The sequence below is a fragment of the Sinocyclocheilus anshuiensis genome, unplaced genomic scaffold (genome assembly GCF_001515605.1).
Source record: "Sinocyclocheilus anshuiensis isolate Anshui unplaced genomic scaffold, SAMN03320099.WGS_v1.1 scaffold36, whole genome shotgun sequence".
Taxonomy (NCBI): Eukaryota; Metazoa; Chordata; class Actinopteri; order Cypriniformes; family Cyprinidae; genus Sinocyclocheilus; species Sinocyclocheilus anshuiensis.
Genome location: NW_015554072.1, coordinates 315,021 through 327,347, shown reverse-complemented (window position 1 = coordinate 327,347; position 12,327 = coordinate 315,021). Strand labels below are relative to the sequence as shown.

At 34.7% G+C, this 12,327-nt stretch overlaps 2 protein-coding genes and 1 pseudogene across 2 annotated transcripts in view; 1 reads left to right on the top strand and 2 right to left on the bottom strand.

The window, feature by feature from the left end:
• The window catches only part of LOC107668722 (pescadillo-like), a 16,743-nt gene extending 12,975 nt beyond the window's left edge, over window positions 1–3,768 (bottom strand). Inside the window, 4 exon segments of the mRNA XM_016460696.1 lie at window positions 228–241; window positions 2,140–2,293; window positions 3,150–3,229; window positions 3,584–3,768. Of these exon segments, the coding sequence (XP_016316182.1) occupies window positions 228–241; window positions 2,140–2,293; window positions 3,150–3,229; window positions 3,584–3,607 (272 nt within the window). The 5' untranslated portion in view covers window positions 3,608–3,768.
• A 440-nt stretch (window positions 3,769–4,208) lies between these two features.
• Window positions 4,209–9,796, top strand: LOC107668738 (P2X purinoceptor 2-like; annotated as a pseudogene).
• A 1,529-nt stretch (window positions 9,797–11,325) lies between these two features.
• Window positions 11,326–12,327, bottom strand: part of LOC107668756 (DNA polymerase epsilon catalytic subunit A-like) — a 40,901-nt gene continuing 39,899 nt past the window's right edge. The window contains exon 50 of the mRNA XM_016460739.1: window positions 11,326–11,551. Coding sequence (XP_016316225.1) covers window positions 11,450–11,551 — 102 coding nt within the window. The 3' untranslated portion in view covers window positions 11,326–11,449. The remainder of the gene's footprint in view (window positions 11,552–12,327) is intronic.

Genomic DNA, 12,327 nt, shown 5'->3' with positions numbered 1-12,327 from the left:
CGGTCAATGTGGATATTGTGGATGAGTTCTTCTGTGTCATCACGTTCTATTAGTTCTACAGCTTCAGTTTCGGACAACAGTGAAACAGTGCAACAGTGAAAAGGAACCCCTTTCAAACAGTGTCGCGTTCCGAATGTTGCTTAAGCGACATACTGCGGTATTGCAGTATTTTAAAAATTCATATCATAACAAAAATAAACACCGGTATTCGGTATGAACCGGTATACCGCCCAGCACTAATCTAAAGCATGGAAAAAATCTTCTTGAAAAACTTTTGAACGGTTGGGGAAAAAACCCCTAACATTCCAAATTCAAAACCCAAAACCTGCTGATGCAACAGTTGTAAACAGAGCAGATTGGATGGATGCAGAGACGGACAGTGAACGAGACAGTCAGTCGAGCCAAGATAATTAAAGCATCATATTGATATTCTTGTGACTTTTTGGATTCTCATAACTGATCTGTTTGACACACAGAAAAGTCATTCACAACATGTTGTTGTTGGGTCAGAGCATAGACTGTAATAATCTTTTAATTGCATTAAGCAACCAAAACAAGTGTTTTTATAAGAGATTTCACTGAGACTGGCTAAAGTGACATGCACTGTTTGCTGTAAATGTGCAAGGAAAAAATTATAATAAAAATAATAATTTAAATTAAAAAAATTATTAATTTAATATTTTGAAAAAAAAAAATTTAATTAATTCACCCATTATTAAAAACTAAATAAATAAAATAAAAACGTATTGTTTTAAAAGGCAACTCAGCTTCTCACCAATTTCTGACATTTTATAATGTTGTATTACAATTGATAAGTGGGTTCTTAATTTCATTGCCTATCATACATTTTTTTTTCAGTAATCAGATAATGCGGACATAAAATATATATTAAATAAAATATTTATTAAATTAGAAATGTTGCCTTGGCAACTAACTGAAATGAAATAACTAAGTCGAGGTACTAAAATGACTGAAACTAAAATATAAATACATTAAAGCTAAATAGAAATGTAAAACAAATAATAATAAAAATGAGAACAGCACATCAAATTACTAAAACGTAAAATGGAAACTGAAAATATAAAAATAAAAGCTAATTCAAAATAGTAATAGATATTATAATAGTATAAATAATTCTAAAGTAACACCGACTGAAAAGTCTAAATGGATGCATTTAATTATTGCATAACCAAGAAAATTAAAAGAGACTTCAAAGTAATTTTTTTTTTTAAACATAGAAATTGACATTTCTCTCTCTCACTTTCAGCTGCTCCCGTTAGAAGTTTCCACAGCGGATCATCCAAATGTTTCTTTGGCATACATTTTACATTGTTATTGACATTAGCCGGGTTTCCATCCAAAGTTGCGAATTTAACTTATGCGCAAAATTGGAATATCGCACAAAACATTTGCGAACAAGCACCTTTTCCATCTAACGAGTCAAAGAGAACAAAATCATCACTTCCTGATAAACTGGCACTATACATCACTAATAAAAGTAGGAGAAGCTAGCTACTGAATATAATAATTTTCCTATATAATAAATTACTTGCACCTCAGAACGAGCAGACGAAACACAATGAATGCGGTAATTGCTTTCGGAGGTGGATGCTGCTGTTTGGGAACGCAGTCATTTAACAGTTCTGGGAGGCAATTATACAGAAATACTTTGATGACAGACTTTGCTCGGGCATTTCCGAATGACCATAACAACATTTCAGATGCCGTGAATGAGATCGGTCCGCTGGTTAGTCAGAATTTGCCGTCCCATAGCGCAAAGTCACATTACTTTTTTGATGCGCTTGGAGGAATTTATTCGCAAAATGCATTTCCATCTCCCATTATTCGCATTAACCCTTTTTCACACAAGTCAAAAACCACCTCAAGCGAGCGTAAAAACTTTTTTGCAAAATAAGGCATTTTTATTCGAAATTCAGTGTTTCCATCACTCGATTCTGATGCGATACTTCATAACGTGCATAAAAGCAGGTTGATGGAAACCCAGCTAAATCAGTATATTAGCTCCAGTGTCATTTCATTGAAAACGTGAAAGTGAAAAAGTGACCAAAATGATAAGGATTAGAGGATGCTGCCGCAAACACACAGCAGCATCTAGCTTTACTAAAGCACAGTTCTTACCTTGTACTCTCTGAACTTGCCAACAACAGGCTCATGCAAGAGGAAACGAATGTCTTTCAGCAGGTAGAAGGTTCTAGGCGCTGTCGAGCCCTTGTTGACCTTTTTTTTGTGTTTGGGCTCATGAGGATAGATTCCTTTTAATATGCATAACCGCCTATAGAATGAGAAGCATGCATTAATTCACAATGAACTGTATTAAATGCTTAAATAATTAAATAAAGCAAGTTACAGTATATACATTGTGTTTCGCAACTGGTGGTTCATGAAAAACATCAGGCAAGAAATACTATATACAAATTATAAAGCGCAACTAGCTGTATTATTGTGCATAGTTGAGAAGATACCAAAATAAATAGAGATATCTTTTAATAAGTATTGCTTTTTATTTCTCCTCTTTCCTATTACTTGTGTACATACACATGTATTTTTTATTTTTTTTGGTGTTTGGCTTAGTGTTATGTTAGAATCATTATTATACTCATACCTTTTGTTCTTTAATATTTTGAATTGTTTTTAGCTTTATTTTTTGTTTTTCATTTAAATGTTAGGTTTTGAAATTTTGTTGTAGGCATTTATCATTTTTATTTAATTTCTTTATTTTTAAAATGTGTATAGGTAGTATTTATAAAGCTTTAGCTTTTAGTTTTGGATCTGTTTTTAGTTGTTTTAATACTACAATTGATTGCTTCTGTTGTCCTCATTTGTAAGTCGCTTTGGATAAAAGCGTCTGCTAAATGACTAAATAAATAAAAGTAATGTTTAAATATCCTTTATTACTGATGTCAAATGTAAAATGAGGTATTGTAGCACAAATCTATCTGTCATTTGGTACAAACTGGTTAAAAATCAGCTTAAAATCAATAACATTTAATATATACGTGACATCGAATAAAGTACATGACATTCTCTATCAACTAAACTACTATATAAAGTATGAGGAACGTAAAATTACTCAGACACCAGGACAGAACATAAGAACATAAGTGAAATGCTTTGTTTTGTTAACCAACCTGAAATCAGCCAGACTCAGACTCAGCTTCTTGCGGGCTTTATTCCTGCTGACATAGTTAGTTGCTGATCCGCTCTCATACTACACGAGAAGAAATGACAGGTTAGCAAGTGCTCTGACATGCCGTAATATGCATAAACAAGACACATTTTTCATACGGAGTCAAATCTTGAGATGAATTAGAATTAAGAACCCTTATTTGCTGCCAAGCAAAGCTGAAAACAACTGCAATGAATATTAAAGTAAGGAAATTCAAGACAAAATTCTGCTGTAGTTATTTAAATATTTTATCATATGCCATATATACAAATATATACTGTTAAATGTATACACAATAAAGTAATACGTTTAAAAAACACAGGTCTGCACGGCCCTGCGCTCATCAACACATCAGGTTTTGTTTACCGACAGTATTGCTCTAAATCTCTGTCTTACCTTCTTCTTTTGTAATCCGCCCATTACAGCGGAGTTGACTTTTTTTTTCACTTGACAAACCCTAAATTAAAAACGTTTGCAATAAAAAGGCAAATAGATCGCAGAGCTGATCCAGTACTAACGCGCGTCCTCCTAACACACGTGTTTTGTGTGGCGTCAGTCAGCCGAGACAGTAGGACCCTTGAACTGGGGCGCACGAGCGAATGCCTGCATAGAAAGGCATGAACGTGTAGCGAACGGACCTACTACATGTGTAGCCTAATTTTATTATACTATAAATAATATGTTTATGTTGCAGAATAAATGAACAATATGGCCTCACCCTACACAACTCACAGATCAAATGCCTGCTGTACGCAGACGATCTGGTTCTGCTGTCTCCCACTCAACGAGAGAGAGAGAGAGAGAGAGAGAGAGAGAGAGAGAGAGAGAGAGAGAGAGAGAGAGAGAGAGAGAGAGAGAGATAGAGAGAGAGAGATAGATAGAGAGAGAGAGAGATAGAGAGAGAGATAGAGAGAGAGAGAGAGTGGTACACAAGTGGGTGTCACCTTACAGCATCAGTTCAGTAGTGAAGATTAGGACGTTAATTTTGCAGGAACATATAAGGATTTTTTTAAATATAAAAATGGGATGTCTGGAGTTCCTCAAAGACTTTTTCCTGGGTTTCTGGGACTATGAGACTCCACAAGTAATGGTGGTGAAGGACAGGAAACTAGGAGTCATATACAGAGCCGTGCAGTTCCTGGTAATCACATATTTAATTTGGTAAGAATCTGCTAAAATTGATACTTTTAAATGGTGATAATTATAATGTTTATCATATTTGTCTCTGAGATAGACCAATGGAGAACACTGAAATTCAAAACTTGAGTAATTTTATTTTTGTACCGAAAACTTGCTTTACATCAATCACAAAATGGATGCTTTTAATTGGTGATTTTTTATTGTAGCCTATTTATCTCTGTTCTAGACAAACAGAGAACACTGAAATGCAAAACTTGAGTTATTTCATAGTCTCTGGGTGATTAATTTTAATATAAATCCAAAGAAAAATATATTTTGCATAAAAAGAACTTGATGAGTTTTTTTTGTTGTTGTTACCTTTTGGTTTGTTTTGAAGTACGGCTGCAAAGAAGACAAAACAAATGCAGAAGAAATGCAATAAAAATGTCAATAGATACAAATCAGTGATACAGAGATTTATGTATAGATGAAATGTCAAATAACACTCCAACTTCAGCCATATCTGATTTATAGAAGTTTTTTCCCACCTTCAACAATTTTGCTGTAAATGTATAGGTTTTCATCGCATTTTTTAGATATATATATACCTTTGATTGTGTTTGTTCTGAAGTTCTTTTTATACAGAATTTCCTCCGTTATACCTATGAAGGTATGTTTTGTTTTTCACGATTTACATGTGTGGAGATGGATGGATGCATTTATGTCATGTTTTATGTGTGCAGGCATGTATTTATCAGTCAGAAAGCGTATCAGGAGACAGAGACGCGTCCAGAGAGCTCGGTGTACACTGAGATGAGAGGTGTGGCCATGCTGGGAGACAGCGTTCAGGACACAACAGAATATGTCAGACCATCTGAGGTGAAGGCCCAAAAAAACGAATTATAAACTGTATAGAAAATCATTCAATTACATCATCCTTATTTTACTCAAAAAAAGATTCCAAGGCAGACAAGATACCCTTTATTACTTAAGATACTGTAGACTGATTAAATCATATTTTCCCTGCTAGATCCTAATATATATTCTTGCTCGGTCAACATTACAGTTGATTGTAAAATCATTCGAAACCCTGTATTTCTTAATGTACAGGGTGGTGATGTAATCAGTACGATTCTTAGGAGAGAAGTGACGCACGATCAGACGCAGGGCACGTGTGCTGAGGTATATGCACAACTGCAGATAAATACAAAGTATTCATGTTTTGGTTGGAATGACTGGTCCGAGTCAAACAGCATTTGTAGATCTATTTTTCTCTATTTGTTTTCTCAGCATTACAGTGTTGCCAATGCAAACTGCACAAAAGATTCTGACTGCACTCAAGGAGAAATTGATTTTGATGGTCATGGTGGGGTTTACTTTTATAATAAATACATACATATATACAGTGGGGTCTAAATCTCTGAGACCACTAGTTTAATATTAAACTACTTCTAATTGAATACACAGTTTTCCAAAAAAATGTAAGTGCAGCTTTAATTGCTGCAGTATTTATTACTATTTTTTTTAACGACTTTTTTTTTTTTTAATCTTAAACTAATTCAAACTTAATTGATGAATTAACTAATTCATACATTAATTAAAAAAGATTTTCATTGTGGCCTCAGAGTTTTGATGCATGGTCCACTGTAAGATGTGGACTTGTTTTTGAATAGATCAAAGAACAGGACGATGCATCCCATACTACAACTACACATTCAAGACCTGCGAGATCAAAACCTGGTGTCCCATTGAGGAATATGCTGTTGTCAGGTATTGTGCTTTTATTGACTGATCTGTCAAAAATCAAATAGAGAAATGAACTAAAATGTCTTTCTTATCCCCGTAGGGAGCCAGCTTTGGAACAGGCTATTCATTTTACAGTGTTCATAAAGAATGCCATCCATTTCCCAAAGTTTAAAGTTCTGAGGTACGTTGATGAGTTTCAGCATGTTTTATAAATCAGAGGATATGTCTAAGCAGTGCCAGGCTGCTTTTTAACCTTTTGTGTGATCAAAAAAGCATTTAGTAAAACATAAATGTATCAGAAATTCCAATTTACACTACCGTTCAAAAGTTTAGGATATCTATTGTTTTTGAAAGAAGTCTCTTAGGCTCACTAAGGTTGTATGGAATTGATCAAATATACACTAAAAAAACAGTAATATTGTGAAATATTATTATAATTTAAAAGAACTGATTTCTATTTTATTATATTTTAAAATGTAATTTATTCCTGTGATGCAAAGCCGAATTTTCAGCATCATTACTCCAGTCTTCATTGTCGAATTTGCTGATTTTCCGCTCAAGAAACATTAATTATTATCAATGTTGAAAAGTTGTGCTGCTTAATATTTTTGTTGAAACTGTGATACACTTTTTTTCAGGATTCCTTGGTGAAAAGAAAGTTCAAAAGAATAGAATTTATTTGAAATAGAAATCTTTTGTAACATTCTAAATGTCTTTACTGTCACTTTTGGGAAATGCATCCTTGCTGAATTTATGTTTCTCGCGGTCCTAAAAATATATATGTATATTTTTTTATCTGAAATGGAAATGGGAACTACAGGGGCAACATCAAACCAAACAAGCCAAAGAAGTTGTTACAGTGCCATTATCACCCCGACACCAACCCGTATTGTCCAGTGTTCAGCCTGGGCTTCATCGCAGCGCAGGCCTGAGAGAAATTCAGCGAACTTTGCAGAACGGCATGTATACGGGTTAAAGGCACAATATGTAATTTTCGCCGCTAGAGGGCACGTATTCAAAACAAACAAAGAAACAAAGGCGTAGTTTGATGACGCCGTGACTGAGTGTGGAATCATGGGAGTTGTAGTCTTCATCCCCACAGCCGATGCAATCCGTCGGGACTCGGTTCATGGATGAGCTAATGATTTATTAACGGGGTTATGACGTCATTGGCAGGCGGCACAATGACACTATGGACACGCTCCGTGTCACTCGTTAAAATAGCTTATTTCTCTGGATTTAAACATTCTTCGAAACATTTGGGATAATGTAAGTACACAAGTCAGCAAAATATATAACACTGTTCTAGTGGTTTTTGGATATTTGAATAAAAAAAATCTTACATATTGTGCCTTTAATGTCAAACAACACATCAACGTTTATTTTTCTCTGAATTGAGGCACTTTTAACAGTTTTAATGTATATTTTATAATGTCATTTTATTATATGTTCAGGGTGGAATAATTGGCGTGTTCATTAACTGGAAGTGTGATTTTGACGTGGATCCTTCCGAGTGCATTCCAACATATTCGTTCAGAAGACTGGACATGAGAAAAAACCTGCCCAGCTCAGGATATTACTACAGGTATGAGCTCTGAGGTTACAATCTACATGCATTTCAATAGTCAAATGGCATTAAAATGATGATCAATTAAATATTAATGTTTCTTTAGAAATATATTAACTTCCAAACATTTCAGGTTTGCAAAATATCACCATAAGGATGGTGTGGAGTACAGGACACTCATAAAAGCCTATGGGATTCGCCTGGATGTCATTGTTCATGGACATGTGAGACCATACAGGAAGTACATTAGCCACATGCTGACTGCACATACGGCCTTATATTGACTCTCTATATTTCCTTTCAGGCGGGAAGATTCAGTCTGATTCCAACCATTATCAACACAGTCATGGCCATGACGTCAGTAGGAATTGTACGTTTTTGCGGAATGCATAATAAAAACATGATGTTTAAAGTGTGAGATAATGACATCTTAATGACACTGATGGCAGACATAAACACTTCACAAATTGCATTATGGGAATGACTTTCAGGTTTCACTCACAGTGCTTGATCTGGAGTAACCCTGATGGACAGAGGCATTTACAGCTTGTATTTTGTCCTAATGCTTAATCATAATGTTAGTAAATGTCTCATTTTTTTTGTCATCTAGTGCTCAATCATCTGTGACTGGATCATGCTGACGTTTATCGATAAGAATGAAGTCTTCAGCGAAAAGAAATTTGATGATGTAAGTCAAGAAGGATGGAGAAGATTACACTGAGAAAAAAAAATGCTGTTGTTGTAAATAAAACATTTTGGAGTATGTTTTGCAAGAAAATACTACCAGTTTTTCACCTTCAAAATTTCGCATCTAATTCAGTGTGTTACTTGCTTTGTAATTGTTTGTGCAATTTGCTTGCAATTTCTGAGTAAAAACTGAGTGAAAAATTAAGTCCTACACTGAAGAAAAAATTGGTGTAGAAACAATTTTCACTCAGAAATTGCTTGCAAATGTCACAAATAATTACAAATAAATGTCAAGCAACACATTTAATGAAATGTGAAATTTTCAAGTAGAAAGACGCAAGTAATATTTTATGGAAACTTGTTTACGCCACAGGATAAAAAATAAAAAGGTTAATTGCAAAATTGTCTCTCTTTTTTTTGCAAATCTCAATTCTTTTTCAGTTTATAACTTGCAATTCTGAGAAAAAGCCGCAATTACCTTTTTAAAAAATAAAAAATAAATAAAATAAAAAATACATCTGATTTGCTTGACAAATGCTATATTTAAAATCAGAATTCTGAGAAAAAAAGTCAGAATTATGAGATAAACACAATTGTGAGCTGTAAACATGGAATTGCGAGGAAAAAAGTCAGAACTGTGAGTTTATGTCTTGCAAATCTGAATTTAGATCTCACAAAAAAAGTCTGAATTGTGGGATAAAAAGTTGTAGTTATCTTTTTTTAAATCCTGTGGCAGAAACGAGTTTCCTTGTAAAACATACTCCAAAATTGTTGTTTTATTTACAACTTCGAAAAATCATTTTTACAGTGTATATGTGACCCTGGAGCACAAAACCAGTCTTAAGTCGCTGGGGTATATTTGTAGCAATAACCAAAAATACATTGTATGGGTCAAAATTATTGATTTTTCTTTTATGCTAAAAATCATTAGGATATTAAGTAAAGATCATGTTCCATGAAGATATTTTGTACATTTCCTACTGTAAATATATTAAAACTTAATTTTTGATTAGTAATATGCATTGCTAAGAACTTAATTTGGACAACTTTAAAGGTGATTTTCTCAATATTTTGATTTTTTTGCACCCTCAGATTCCAGATTTTTAAATAGTTGTATCTCGGCCAAATATTGTCCTATCCTTACAAACCATACAAAAACGAAAAGCTTATTTATTCATCTCAATTTCGAAAAATTTACCCTTATGACTGGTTTTGTGGTCCAGGGTCACAAATGTTGTTAGAATGTTTCTAATATGACTCTTGAGGGTCATTCATTGAGAGATATTTGAAAGATTTCACAGTTTTAAAACAACACGGCAGTCAATAAAATGACATTTTTAATATTCTGTTTCTCGAATAGATTAATCAAAAGCTTTTTCTATTTCTTGAACCAGGTCTCCAAGAAACCCAGTCAGCCAATCACAACAGACCTCACGCTTACAAGCTATGGCTCCACCCACTCTGACCTCTCAGATGGCGTGCCATTATAAAACAACCTGCCATCACCGAAAACGCTCCGGTGCCAGCATGCCATGCCAAACATACAGCACAGTAGAATCTTTTTTACAGAAATGACTGGATATTTTCCTGTCGTAGGAACAATAAGAGTAGGAAACAGCACATGTCATATCTGAATTTAGAAAAGCAAAAATAAGCAAAACCACATTTTTGTTAAGATTCGCTTCAATAAATATTAAACACTGATCACCAACTGAATTGCTTAGCGTTTAATTCAACTCCACAACGGGTTTGCATGTATCTTCCATCTTTGAACAGTCATGAAATATGAAAAGTTTCTCTTCTGTAAAATGACATATTTCCATCTTTATTAATTAAAACTCATTGCATATTGTTTCATATAAATGTGTCACATGATTTAAATTCCCAGGACCTATAAAGCAGCTTTTGATTTTGATCAGATTGTTAAATTATTGCTGTTTGTCTTTGAAATAGCCATTGAATTTTGATTTCACATTGACTTTAAAGTCTGACACTAAATTTATCTGGTGATTAAAAAAAAGTACTAAAGGATCAATTCTATCCAAATGATCATCTCTTTTCTGGGAACCTTCTTCCATCAAAAGGAAGGATGAGATGGTTTCTCCAAAGAGCAGCACTCGCTCTGCTAACCTGATAAAAATTCGTATGATATTGGTTACAGTAATGAAATTTAGGGGAAGAGGAATTGCGTCAGCCCAGTTCTACTCTAAATGTGATTAATTGAAATGTATTGATTTATGCAGCTCACACTTTTGAGATTTATGGTCTTTTAAGTAATGATCAAGGGTACATATAAAACCTCATCTCTCCCCAGACAGGAAAAGAGACTGAAACCAAATGGACAGACAATGAACTTAGCTGTAGCACTATTTAGCCAGAACCTATTCTGAAGAAAACAACTTTTGCTCTTATGGGAGAAAGAAACATTTCAGTAAAAGTGGCGAGTAGAGCAATGACAATTCACAACAATGATTGGATTCAAATTGCACATTGCATAGCATGTCATATATCTCCATGAGGTCCAGGTCTTTGCCTCTGAGATAAGAAATCAAATTATAATGTGGTAATGTAGAGTGGGTAGGAGCCAGGCAGTGAAGTTAAAGTAGGTAGTTGCTGGCTATTGCTCCATCCTATAGTGGTTACAAAAACCATAAAAGCCATATATTTACAGAATTAAATTCATAAATGTCAAAAAGAAGCAATATCCAAATGGACCATTACCAAAGAGACATATTAGTTGCATGCCACACAGTTGACCCTGAGAGGTCAGCTAAATATCTACAGCGGATCTAAATATTTATAATTAATTATAACTAGTTATGATTAATTATGCATATTTCCCTTATGAGCTGATTCGCTACACCACTATGAACAAGAGTGATACCCCTCATCTGCAAATATCATTGCAGATTCAATTAGTAACCCTTATGACCAAAATCATCATTCAATTACTTAGGAAGTAATGACAGAAGTGAATTCTTCATATACAAAAATATTTATTAACAACAAATAAAAGAGTTCCGGTACCAACATTTTTCAACTGTGATAGTGTACACACATTTCATAAGAATTCAGATCTGTACAAATGGCTCACACACACTTAGTTTGGCACAAATGATGGAGCGTATCGGGTGGAAAAGCATCTATGCGTTCATACTAAGCACCCAGTCAATGGTCTCTAGCAGGAAGTTCATGTTATAGTGGGCGGCAATGTTCCGGAATACTTCCACCTGTTCAGTGAAGCTCTGTAAACATGCAAACAAGTGGAAATGAGCAAGCATGAGACATTACATGACTAAACAAAATATTTGTAGGTGGTCCATTAGCTGTAAAACATGCATTACCATTCCACAGTTTGGGGGGAGTAAGATTTTTAAACAGTTTTTGAGTCTCTTATGTTCAATTTGTTAAAATTTAGTATTACATCTCTTGCTCACCAATGGATCCTCTGCAGTGAATGGGTGCCGTCAGAATGAGAGTCTAAACAGCTGATAAAAACAATACAATAATCCACACCAGTCCATCAATTAACATCTTGTGAAGTGAAAAGCTGCACGTTTATAAGAAAACAGGCATTCTAACTTTAAAGGGGTCATATGATGCTTTTTTTTGGTGTATTTGGTGTAACAGAATATGTTGACATGCTTTAATGTTCAAAAAACACATTATTTTTCAAATACTGTACATTATTGTAGGTCCTCTATGCCCCGCCTCTCTCAAACGCTTCGTTTTCTACAAAGTCCCTCCTTCCGACAAGCGCAGTCTGCTCTGATTGGCCAGCTGACCCAGTGCATTGTGATTGGCCGAACACCGCAAGCACGCGTCGGAAATGTAACGCCCCTTACCATAATCGCGAGCTTCATCTTTCAAAATAAATGTAAAGACAGAGCCCGAAAGGGGAACAAAGTCGCGTGACAAACACAGTGATGAAGCTGGTATGTGCAGTACACAAGCCATGGTTAAGACAGCTGACTCCACTGTGATCTCTCTCTCTCTCTCTCTCGCTCTCTCTCTCACACAC